Source organism: Eleutherodactylus coqui, chromosome 2, assembly GCF_035609145.1.
Source record: "Eleutherodactylus coqui strain aEleCoq1 chromosome 2, aEleCoq1.hap1, whole genome shotgun sequence".
In the NCBI taxonomy this organism is placed as follows: domain Eukaryota; kingdom Metazoa; phylum Chordata; class Amphibia; order Anura; family Eleutherodactylidae; genus Eleutherodactylus; species Eleutherodactylus coqui.
Window position 1 is genome coordinate 115,082,431 of NC_089838.1, and position 13,585 is coordinate 115,096,015.

The 13,585-nt window shown below is 44.8% G+C and overlaps 1 protein-coding gene across 1 annotated transcript in view; it reads left to right on the plus strand.

Moving 5' to 3' along the window:
• Window positions 1-13,585, plus strand: part of NR1H4 (nuclear receptor subfamily 1 group H member 4) — a 62,265-nt gene that overhangs the window by 27,098 nt on the left and 21,582 nt on the right. Inside the window, exons 6-7 of the mRNA XM_066591395.1 lie at window positions 5,084-5,177; window positions 6,723-6,869. Of these exons, the coding sequence (XP_066447492.1) occupies window positions 5,084-5,177; window positions 6,723-6,869 (241 nt within the window). The remainder of the gene's footprint in view (window positions 1-5,083; window positions 5,178-6,722; window positions 6,870-13,585) is intronic.

Here is a 13,585-nt window from a genome sequence, read left to right on the forward strand (position 1 = left end):
GCGCGAAAAGTGCTGCAAAAAACACATTTACGCTTGCAAATACACAATGCCTATTCTGCAAAAACAATCCCTACAGGAGCTAAAAACTCACTTGCATGTGAGTTTCGTGCAATGTCATTTTTCTGCTCTCATAGGGAATAATGGGCGATTTTCATGCACAAGAAAATTGCAAGTGCTGCGATGCAAGTGTGATACGTTTTTCTCGCAAAACATATTGCACACGCATAAAATTCACATCTTTTCAAGTGTGATATCAGTCTGAGTTTCGTAAATTGAAATCGCACTCGCATGAAACTCACCCATGTAAATGCACTCTAACAGCAGGAATAAAGCAAGATACCTTATCCTATTGGAACAAAGTAAAATTATGTGCACACCTTGGCTTGTCTACTTATATGTCGACAACTGTTTTGTAATATGAATGTTTGCTCATGGAATGACATTCGCCCAAACAATATACTGATTGTGAAGATGCCAGCTGCATGTTAATAGGAGAACTGAAGGTCCATTTACACACAGATGATCGCTCAAAATTCGTCAGAAACTGACAGTTTTGAGCAATCATTTTGCATTAGCTACTAATGGGTTAAACAGCCCACTAGAAGCTAAGTAGCTTCATTTGCATGATTTAGAGAACAGTGGGTGGTCTGTTCTCTAAATACACCACTATTGTTCTCCAGCAGGACAGCAGCTTGAAAGAATCCTCTTATCATGGACAACGGAATTTAAGCTGAACTGAACTCAGCGATGGACGAAAAGTGCATGGTGAGTGCATGACGGGCACACATTTACAAGCAACGATTATCACTCAAAAGATGGCTTTTGAGTGAATTTTGAGCAATTATCGTTGTGTGTAAATGTACCTTCAGGTTCACCTTTAGCAGTTGTCTTTCCTCATTGTCTCCCAGGACTAACAGTGCATCAGTATAGCATAACAATCAGGACCCGCAAGAAATATAGATATGAAGCATGTATTAACTTAATGAAAATACAAATGCAACTAAGGACTCACCAACCGATGACTGGGGCAATGGTTGGTACTGGTGTACCTTGACGCCAACGAAGTGGTGGGTGTAAACCACTGCTAGGCTGCTTGACAGCCAGGTGATGCCCCCACTTCCTGATTGGGTGGGCGGGGGCCACACTGAGAGGTGTGCCGGAGAGGCTTAGGGGGGAAAAGGTAAAGCAGCGGCGGTGACCAACACTGCGGGAGCAGCAGGGGACCAACAGCGCGGGGCACAGGGGAGAAGGCACAGCCACGCTGGGGACGTTCACAGCGGAGGACCGGCAGTGCCGGAGCAGTGGCCCAACATCAGAGGCTACAGCGGTGCAGAGGAGCGCGACAGTAGGGCACAGAGAGAGACGCCGGAGAGCGGAGCATCACCTGGCCAGATTGCCCAGCCCTACTGTTGATCTGCAGCATCGGCATGGGGCTTGTGATGCAGCCATCGGGATCGAAGGCGCTGCCAGCAGTACAGGGGATTTGTACCTTAGGAGCATGTAGGCAGTTTTGTAATGCATGGAGGGTTAGGGTTATAAGTTGTTTCACTGTTAGGCGTAAATTATGACTTGTTCAGGCGAATAATTTACGCCTAACTGTTAAACTACGCCTAACCCTCCATCCATCACAAAACTCCCTCCTCGCTCCTAGCACCTTCCAGCAGCCAGAAGCTTTTCAGCCAATCGGGAAGTGGGGGCGTCACCTGGCTGTCAAGCAGCCTAGCTGTGGTGTACACCCACCACTTTCGGTGGTGTACACCCACCACTTCCGGTGGCGTCAAGGTACACCAGTACCCAATGGTTGATAGTAACTGGATGATGATAAACTGTAACAGTTTCTGATATTGACCCTTGACACCAGCCTCCACTGTTCCTAAAAAACTTGTCCCTATGGTTGACCCGATCTAAAACACTATTGCTGAGAATGGAAGAGCATCAGGTCCCAGATGAGCGGTTAAAGAAGCAAATGATAAAATGACCCAACCCAGACAAAAATGAAAAGATTAGACAGACCACAAAGTGGGAAAGACATATGGAACTAGAAAACCAAGCAACAAGACACATTGATTGGCCATACTAGACCAGACTGGGCTAAAACAAGAAATACTGGCTAGAACACATGTTCTCACAGCTATAAATCACACCACACTGCATAAACCAAAAGTATTTGTAGAGAGACTAATCAGTCAGATACTCCTCTCTGTAATGAGGCTCAGCAATGTGGCTAGCTGATGCCTTCCAATGGTTCAGCTGTGGGAGCAGTTGCATGCAGCAGCATTTCTCCTGCTGATTGTAGCACTAACACATCAAAATTGTGCAAAAAGAGTATATGGATAATTATACATGAGATATACACATGGCAATTATGAATACAAAAACTATCATCTATATTATGCAGTACCAATATCCATAAAGAACTGACTAAGTGCTTTCTTACACATATGATTTATTTTTCCTGTGCACAGCGGGCAAATTTCCTGTGTGGAAGCGTGTAACAGTATGCATTGTGTGTCAACAAGCCCCATACACATAATATATGCCAAGATAATGCATACTGCAATCTTTTTTGCATGTGCATTTTGCAAGCTGTGTGTGAAACACAATGGAAAGTTATGTAACGTTTCTTACCGCATATTACGCACACTGAACGGCTGCGTCTTATGACCGAGTCGAACAGTGCCTAATGGACTCCATTGACTAAAATGGGATTTGTTCAGGTTTCACTTACATGTGCGGCATGTTACCGGAATAAATAGACGGATCTGCGATTTAACCTCTAGAGAGACAATCCACTGCCTAGATTCCGGTGATAACTATTTACTTCCTTGAGGTTTAAGTGCTCGTTCTTGGTGACTAATAACCCTGGCATGGGTATAAAGTCTTATCTTATAACTATATCTACGGATACTCTGTATTTGATTTAGGTTAATTTCCTTTTCATATAAACCATTTTATGGCCACTATAGTTTTGCCGTTATCCAGTTCTATCATGAGGTGGATAGAACGGACTGGGGATGGCTAATCAGCAGTTATTTCACCAAAACATATTGTAAAGGAGTCTTTAATTTCAGTAATTATGCTGTTCAAACTGGAAATGCTTTTATCCCCTTTAATGGCCCATTTAGACCAAACAATTCTCACTCAAAGCCGTCTTTTGAGCGCAAACCATTGCATCTAAATGCATGGACATCGTGCAGTTTTCGTGCATCAGTCGTTCATCGTTCAATTCTAGTTTTCTAGAATTGAGTGATGAACTCTTATCAGCAGTGCAGGCTATTATCACAGTAGGCAACGCTGATAAGATTCTTATAGCCCGTGTCCTGCTGGTAGTTCAATGAATAGCCAAGCACTGTCTGTGATTGGCGGAGAGCTGTGACCGAAACACAGGCAGCACTAAGCTGTCATTAAACGAATGGCTGAGCGTTGTCTGTGATTGGCTGAGCACTCAGCCAATCAGACGCAGCCCTTTCAGCAGGCGGGGATTTTAAGTCCCCGCCTGCTGAAAGAACTTCATTACAGTGGCGGAGACCTAGCAGTTAGAAGCGCCTGAGCTCCGGCAGCGGTGGAGAGGTAAGTATTTATTTTTTACTACAGCTAGGAATGATCTTCATGGAAGGGCTTATAATTAAAGCCCTTCCCTGAAAAATCACTGCACGGGTTTGCTGCATTGCTTTCAATGAAAGCCCCATTGAAAGCAATGGCAGATCATCGTGATCCTCTGCAGCAAACTGGATCTACACTTATATGTACCTAGCCATATTCCTGTATCAATATCAATAGTATATACAGGGCTTCAGTCATACACGAACTTGGAGTAACTAGAGTCTTTCCTTTAGAGTTCTTGCTATTTATCCCTCAGTGTCTTAAAGGGGTTGTCCCGCGCCGAAACGGGTTTTTTTTTTTTTTTTAAACCCCCCGCCCCCCCCCCCGTTCGGCGCGAGACAACCCCGATGCAGGGGTTAAAAAAACAAACCGCTCAGCGCTTACCTGAATCCCGGCGGTCCGGCGTCTTCATACTTACCTGCTGAAGATGGCCGCCGGGGTCTGCTCCCTCCGTGGACCGCAGCTCTTCTGTGCGGTCCATTGCCGATTCCAGCCTCCTGATTGGCTGGAATCGGCACGTGACGGGGCGGAGCTACACGGAGCCGGCATTCTGCACGAGCGGCTCCATTGAAGAGAGCAGAAGACCCGGACTGCGCAAGCGCGGCTAATTTGGCCATCGGAGGGCGAAAATTAGTCGGCTCCATGGGAACGAGGACGCCAGCAACGGAGCAGGTAAGTAAAAAACTTTTTATAACTTCTGTATGGCTCATAATTAATGCACAATGTACATTACAAAGTGCATTAATATGGCCATACAGAAGTGTATAGACCCACTTGCTGCCGCGGGACAACCCCTTTAAGCATGTGGTACCTGTATCAACAAAAGCAAGCAACAAGCTTAAAGCTGCACGAGGTTCAGATAGCTAGATATGATTGGTGTTGTTGAATTTGTTGTTTCATCTGGAATATATATTACATCTCTTTTAAAATCTCACATTTCAATGTGCTTTTTAAGGTGTTGCAATATTTCGTGGAGGTCACAAAGATTATAATCAAAGATAATTTCATAAACTAGATGCATATCAGTCATGTACTTAGGGTAGGGACATTATAAATCTGCCATTTAGGAATGAATGTCAGTCTGTGATAAGATCGGCAATCACAATGTGATCTACAGAAGAAAAATAACCTCTAAGGAGTCCGATTTCAAGGTTTTATTTTAATGATTGCAACAACATTTTGACAAAAGCTCCATGTGGTGCAGAGTGTTAAGGCAGCAGAAATGCAGTCCTAAGCTCTCGATCTCGACCTTAAGGCTGTGGGTTCAATCCCCGTATGGTTTAGGTAGCCGGCTCAAGGTTGACTGAGCCATGCATTCTTCCGAGGTCGGTAAAATGAGTACCCAGCTTGCTGGGGGATAAAAGATGACTGGGAAAGGCTATGGCAAACAACCCCGCAAAACTCTTTGACATGTTGGCAGGTATTTCTCAGTTCAAAATAATATGTTAGTTGCTAAAGTAAGCTTTTTGTTTTCTTGTAGGACAACCTTAGCACTGATGATAACTTTGTTTTTCTGACAACAATGGCGACAAGTCATGTCCAGATCTTAGTAGAATTTACAAAAAAGATACCAGGTATTCAAGTTTAAACTTAAAACGTACCTAATTTTTCTGATAGTTTTTAAGAAGAAGCTGATGTGTGTACATGACCATTATTTGACTTGTATCCTGCATTTTTCCCCATGTTCCCCTTTGCAGGCTGTATATTTGATTTTCTGTTCTCTCAAAACTAGTGGGAGGAGTCCAAACTGTTATTCTATCTTCTATATACTGTGCACAGAAAACTACAAATTCTGCTCCGTAAACTAAGTTGTGATGCTCATACGGCAGCTTCACAAGGATCCGGGGAAGTTTTTTTATACTTGCCTTGATCCAGCTCTGTCACCCTCAAAAGTCAGCGTGGTCTATGCAGCCGGAAAGCTGGCTGCACGCGCACTCACTTAGCAGTGGGAGTGCGCATCCACAGCATTCGACCAGTGGTCTGGCTACAGATCCGCACTGACTTTTGAGAGTGACCGTGCTAGATTGGGAAGCCGGGTAAGTATAAGAAATACCACCCAAACTCCAGGGAACCTGCCATATGAACAACATAACTAAGTTTATTGTGCTCACACCTGGTGACAGGTTCCCTTTAACAGTGTGGATTGCATTAAAATAACAAACTAATTTGTACACCACCTATTGATATCCCAAGCGGTTTGGTCTCCTGCAGTCTCTGTCTACATCCAGTCATGCTGATCATGCATCATCTGAGCTGTCAGCTCCATTAAATTGGAAACACCCAAGGGAGTAACAATTCATTACCCCTTAACGACACAGGACATACAGATACGTCCTGTGTGTTTGGAGTTCTACGAAGGGGGATCGGGAGCAAATTTCACTCCACAAATTTCGGGTACTGGCTGTTACTCACAGCTGACACACAAAACCACGATCAGCGTAAACGCCAATTGCGTAAACGCCAATTGCGTAAACGCCAATTGCGGCTGTTAATCCTGTAAATACTGCTGTTGTCCATTTCACTCCACTTAAAAAATTTTAAGAGTTTTTCAGTACATTATATGATACATTAAATAGTGCCATTGAAAAATAAAACTCGCCCGGGAAAAAACAAGCCCTTAAGGTGCATTCACACGACCGTATATCGGCAGGGTTTTCACGCTCGATATACGGCGTCCCTCTCTGCAGGGGGAGGAGGCTGGAAGAGCTGGGAGCAGTGCTCTGAGCTCCCGCCCCCTCTCTGCCTCCTCTCCACCCCCTCTCCGCCCCTCTGCACTATTTGCAATGAGAGAAGGTGGAACGGGGATGGGGCTAAATGCTGGGAATTAGTTCCGCCCCGTCCCACCTCTTCTCATTGCAAATAGTGCAGGGGGGTGGAGAGGAGGCAGAGAGGGGTGGGAGCTCAGAGCACTGCTCCTGGCTCTTCCAGGCTCCCCCTCTGCAGAGAGAGACGCCATATATCGGCTGGGCGTGAAAACCCGGCCAATATACGGTCGTGTGAATGCACCCTTAGACAGCTATGTCTATAAATAAAAGAGTTATGATCTTGGAAAGTGGGGGAAGAAACTGAAAATGGTAAAAAGTACGATGTCCTTAAGGGGTATATCTCTCATGTTTTAGGTTTTCAAACGTTAGATCATGAAGACCAGATTGCTCTGCTAAAAGGCTCTGCAGTTGAAGCCATGTTCCTCCGCTCTGCTGAGCTTTTTAACAAGAAGCTCCTTCATGGACACACAGATATCCTTGAAGAGAAAATTCGAAATAGTGGTAAGTTTATCCTAGAAGACATCTCTCTGCTCCTCAACAGTTTACAATCCTCTGTTGCAGTCACTGGGGCGTTACTTTTGTTTATACTAATACAGCGCACTGACTTAATTGTTCCGCTAAATCAAAACAGCACATCAAGCAAACTGTTCTGTCTTCCATCTCTCCAGATCTGATATTATTGTCTTTGTTGCAATCTCAGCCTAGGAGCTTGTGTTCTTTCTGATACATACATTGCTATTTGCATAACAATAACCTAGATTTTGTGCTTCAGATCTTTTCAAATTCAAATGCTTTCATTTACTTGCTAATTAATTTAATTAGAGTTTAACAAATAGGCTGAATAGACTGTTGAATGAAAATGAATTACATGTAGATATCTGAATGTGTTTAGTGGAAAGATGCATAACTATTCAAAGGACGTTTTACACTGGTAGACATTCGGCTAAACAAATGTTCATAGGGATGCTCATTCCCAATTATTGCTCATGTAAACAGGGCAGCGATCACAGGACAAACAAGCAAATACTAATTTGTTGACTCAACAGATCTTTAGTGCAGCTAAAAAAAGCAACCTTTGCATGCAGTGGGAGCCGCTGCCTATAGTAAAAAACATATACCTAGTCTTGTTTACTGTATACTTTCTATGGATTAGTGTAGTCTAGTATTCTAGAGGATAACTAGACATGGGTATTCTTGTATCTTGTCACCACCGGAAGTGTGGGTGGTGACAAGATACAGGCTGCTTGATAGGCCAGTCACGCCCCTTCTCAGGTCCTGGCAGTCACTAAGCGGCTTACTCGGCGCTCCAGCGGCTTACCTGCACTGGGCAGCGGCAGCACAGCGCTGGCTAAGAGTGAGGGAGGGGGACGGGGAGGCTGTGCAGAAGCTGCAGGGGAGTGGGGACACAGCATGAGTGGGGGATCGGCGGCAGCACAGCGCTGGATGAGATTCGGTGAAGAAGGGAGGGTGGAGGCTAAGGGGGATACAGCATGAGTGGGGGAGTGGCGGCACTAGCACAGCGCTGGGTAATAGTGGGTGAGGGAGGGGGACGGGGAGGCTGGAGGGGACCGGGGACAGCGCTGGGTGACAGTATGCCTGGCATGGAGGGTTAGGGTGAGGGTTTTTTTAGTGTTGGGGTTCTATTATTAGCTGTCAATACTTTCATGCTCATGAAGCCGGCTCTGACATGGTAGGATTAACAGCTACTAATGTAATCTCTAACACTGAAACAACCCCCATCCCAGCATGAAATAAATCCCCTCACTGCTAGGACCTTTGAGGGCCTGGCTGCACACAGCCAATCAGCAGCATGTGGGCGTGCACTGGGCGGATATAGCCCATCACTAGCTCTCCACCCATTCTGCTAGTGGTGACAAGATACAATAATACCCTGGATATGCTTGGTATGTACAATAGAAGTCTCACCTGGTAAGTACGCTAATAATATATTACTAATGTGATGTGAAAAGAGCCAAAGAACATTATGGCACATCAATGAAAAATGGAATACTAATGGAGTTCTGACCCCTGATACCATCACTAATGCAGAGAACTAAAGAAAAACCCCTTTAAGTGATCTATGTGAACTTTTCAAAAAGTGCAGATATGCAGGGAATTAATGAGTATATTTTTTAATTTTCTTCAATTAATGGAAATCTGTCAGTATGTTCATGGCACCCTATAGGCAGTAAGTTGCTGCAGTTAAGAGAAGTTACACCTTATACTCCGCGTCCAAGCCAGTGTTATGTACTGGGCTCACGGAGATGTGTTTGATGTGCATCATTACAAGGCCTCCTTCACACTACCGTATGCGTTTTTACGTTCACCCGTACGCAACGTATAATCACATAAATTAAGATTTGCCACGATCGAGTCCCGATCTTTAGTTGCTTATTTCAGTCCATTCACATGGGGCACTGCTGCATATAGGTAATAAAATACGCTGAAGCATTGAAAAGCAGCCATCGGAAGAAATCCTCGGAATGACTAATAATGCTTAAATGGGGGCAGCTGTCTTCTTTTTCCAGAGTTGTACACAGGGTAACTCCCTCCACCTCCCTTTTTTCCAGCTTCCATAGAAGTCTATGAGAGCTTGCTGCGTATTTTGGCAAAAGATAGATTGGTTGCGTATGTGCTATTTTTCGGGGCGCGTTTTTTTTTTGTAACGCAGCTAAATTCCTGTGTAAATACAGACGTCTGAATGAGCCCTAGTACTGTTTCACCATGTCCGATCCTCCTGCCTGTGTCATATTTTTCCCTATTCAATGCAGTGTGTTATAAGCAGTTCTATTCATAAACTACAGATAACCGAACTAGAGTAGAAAATGGACTGTGTATATAGTGCCACCTAGTGGATAATCATGACATGAAACACTGCAAGTAATTATTACAGTTTTTAATGACATTCTTTTCAAGACTAGATATATTGTGTGTCTTATATAGACTTCAATATATTATGTGTCACCACTTAAATCATGCAGTCATACACGTAGTAAGGATTCCAAATACACGGTATAGTATTTACTACAAAGGTATATGTCATTGTGATATTTAAAGTGTATTTGAAAAATGAGAGAAATCTACTACTGCTTCATGACTCACTGGGATATATTAAAATGGCATAACCCTGTGGGACAGATTTAAAACAGGCAAGCATATGTAGCATGTATCACAAGTGATTCTATCCCACACCAAGGACACTTTTGAATTGTATTTTTAAAAAGGGGTGTTAGGGTAAATTCACATGAACATGTGGTGACAGCGTATTGCGCGTGCGGTTGTTGCATGTGTAATATTCTGTACCAACCTACCAAAGTCTCCCATGCTGGCGCTCACACATATTGCGCGAAATACATGTATAATAAAGATCGCAGCATGTCCTATCTTGGTACGTATTATGCACGCACTGCACAGCAACTATACAATGACTCACGGGTGGCACACAGCTAATTACACCTGTGTGAAGCCGCCCTCAAAGCTCGTTCACATGGGTGCTGTGATTTTCGGCCACCCACATTGCGGCCGAAAATCGCATGAACTAGAGGCAGCTGCAACCAGGTCGCGACTGCATCTCCTGTCTTTAAGCCCGTTCAGACGGCCGGGCTATGGCAAGTATACGCTGTAGCCCAGAATACCGGCAGGTGGGGAGACCTCCCCTTTTCCGCCTCTTGTTGGATGCTGGCAAAGGGAGGCGGCGGGACGGAGTGGAAGCTTAGCAGATCTAGTATACTAATCTCCTGCCCCTCCCTTTGCCGGCAGCCGGCATGGGGCGGAGATGGGAAGGGAAGGGGTGGAAGTTTAGCAGAGCCGGGGCTAAACTCCCTCCCACCTCCCTTTTCTGGCAGCTCTAATGGGCTTCCATAGGAGTCTATAGGACCAGTTGGTGTATTCCGGCAATAGATAAGTCCAGACCTATCTTTTCTGGACAGGCGTAAAAACTTTCAGCTGGAATATGCACTGTATGTATCTTTTCCAGCTGGCCAATGTTACCAATGAAAATCGCCCATCTAAACAAATGCATTGGAATCCAATGCATCAGATGGTCACGATTTTCGGCCAGCGTTTTACCGTGGCAAAATAAATTACCGTGATAAAATGCTTGTGTGGATAAAGCCTCAGGTGATCTGGATTATAGTTTTCTCCAGCAGGTTTTGGGGTATTTTGTAGCTTCCGAATTGTATCGTGTGCACACATCATCGACCAGAATCAGACACAAATGCTGGTCTAAAACCGGGAGAGTCTCTACAATGTGTAGAGGCTCAGGCTTTTTATTATAACACATGATGACCGCCTTTAATGGGCATGCAACAGATTACATCAGTAACATATAGGATTCTCATTTGTCGGATCATATAGAATCCCCCACCTCTCTGCCCACCCTCTACTAGCCAGGATGTGGCATGGACTCTGTCCTAGCTCCAGTCATTTCTGTGTTCGTGGCAACCCATTGTTTTGAGAGGTCTCTGTGTGGGGGGTAATATGGCTAGGAAAACACTCAGTGTTGGACAAGTATATACATATAATCCTATAACCTTTAACTCTTAGAGGCTGGTTGTGCAATTCCTATGTACTTAACTAACATTACATCACACATCCATTGTCTAGCAAATACCATGATTAGATTGTGTGTGTCCTTTAAACTCCACAGAGCTAAGCGTTATTACAACAGCATAATACATTTGGTTTATACAAATCAATAGACATTTTATACTAATTAATTATCATGTCTATCACAATCCCCCCTTAAAATGTCTATCCTCTAATTCTCTATCTAATTTTCACAGTTCTCTGCGCATGAGCCTATAACTGGAGCGCGTTGAAGGTTCGTTTTAGGGTCTTCAAGGGGGTGTAGGACTTGTCCACTCCTTCTGGGGATGCATCCAGCAAACTCATTGTGGGAGTAGCTTTTCCAGCATCAGTTTCACAGGTCTCTCTGACACAGGGGATAACACAGCAGACTAGAACAGAAAAGGTAACCATCAGATCACATACAACAGCGACGCCCGTCTGTGCCAGGATCCTTTACCACCCGCTCATCCATGGCGAGTGCTGGTCCCAAAAGTTAGCTCTTTTTAGTTAGTGCGGTCAGCTTCTTTAATGGCAAGTGCGTCTTTACCCGCGGGTCACGTGTCGTCTGGGATGTACGTACAACAAGTCTCCCCTATCATCTTACAGACACTCCCCTTTTTAGCTAAAGTCATATCTAAGGCCATTCTATTTTAAAAAGTCATAGTCGAAGTAGGTCCTATTGGTCGACTAGTCCCTATAAGGCGTCTCTAGTATAATTTATAAACCACTGCTAATTATAAAAAACATAATTAGTCCAGTCAACGTTTATTTACCATAATGACCAGGAAAATGGACTCGGATCTAGTTTTAACTTGGTCTCTATTTTTTTAAAACTTGTCAGGTACCCCCCTTGGCTATCCTATGACGTCAATGTATACGTGTAGATCAAAACTACCACCAGGGGTCTCTCTTCTCGCTCTAGTATAATGTTACAATACTAGTAGCGTGCACAGGTACGCACGGCCTGGGACTCCCTAATCTTCACCCACACCAGTGTCCCTCCTGGAGATAGTCCTAATGGTGAACACATCCAGGTCGCCTCACCCTGACCCTACACTACGTAGTGACAAGACTGGAAGGAACCGCCGTACCTATGCGGAAAACAAGGATAGACCAACATGACAGGATAACCATAAAACACAGACTGAGTTGGATCAAGATAAAGTAACTATTGGGGGTAACCTCATTATCCTCAATGCTGTCTGACAGGATGTGGAGGAGCATAAGGGCTTTACTAAGGCGCACTCCCCTGTCCAATTACCCTCCAGGCGGGTCCTCTACCTCATGTCACTACAAAGCCAGTAAACGTCTCCTAAGGACTGAACCTGATTCTGCATCCATTCCCCTCCTATCGTACCGTAGGAGGAGCAATACCTGTTGGTGAGTTCCCCAAAAAATCTCCCTCCACCCTGCCTATTTGCCTGGCAGGTGTAGTTTCCAGGGTAGTCAGTAATACTCTCTCCGGTGCAAACACTTAAGTAGTTATAGAGTATTCCTTCTTCCACTTCTCACAAGCAGTGTAATTAACGGAAATGTTCGTGAAGAGACTAATAAACCACTCTTCAGCATCTACAGGGAGATTTAGGGGGACCATCCCCGAGTGTAGTCGGGCACTACCGCACACGCAACAGTTAGACTTGTTGCTCCTGTTAGCATTGTACCTCATCAACTCCAACCAGAGATTCTGGTCAGAGTAGCCAGTCGCTACTGTCAAGGTGTCCTCAAAGGTAGGGTCGGCTATGATCATCATGTTCGTCAAGGTCTTTATCTTACGGCGGAGGGGGTTAATTATGGGCACGGGACTAAGTGAAGGCTTTCATTCGGGTGCATCTACCATATCCCTTATTTTAAACTTCCCTAAGGGATCTGTCCTCCCGTACCGGTATGTCCCCAGACTGTAAGTCCCCCCATCCCCCGGGCTTGGATCTCCCATGGTTAGTGTAAAAACCGCATTAAAACCAAGCAACATACTAAGTTCAGCCTTCCAATACCTGCTGTCCTTATTATTCTCAAGGAGGGTTATACGACTGATTAGGGATTTCCCGCTCTTGTCTTTCTTATTTAAGGCACTTCGCGGTTTATAGGACCAGTCTGTTCCTGTGTTACATCCCACTAATCCCCAATAACGGCAGTCTTCTCCCCAGACGTTATTAGTGGCGCAAACATATTGTATTCCCCGGGTATGTAAGTCATATAACCAGCTGGACTGAGCTAAATCTGGCCTGCGGTGGGATCTTGCGCCTAGACACGGGACCACAGTACAATAGTCGAAGGAATATGCGGCTACTTGAGCATTGAACAAGTTATACTAGAAGGTAACCATACCCTCATATTCTTCCGACTAAGGATTTCAGTTGCCACCCTCCTCTCTCACTAGCCCTAACCAGAGTAATGTCTTTGGCACAACTAAGACTGGTCTCCCGGATCTGAAGCTTTCTTACAGTATGAAGCATGGATCCATGTAAGTCTTTCGGCTAGTTTCACACCTGTGGCAGTAGTCAGAAGCACCTGGTAGGGGCCATCAAATCGGGGCTCAGGAGGGTGCTTCCTGGGGAACTTCTTGACGCACACCCAATCCCCAGGCTGCAAGATATGTGTCCCAGTGTCTGCCTCTGAGTCTGGAAGAGAACACCTGTGCATAGGCTTCG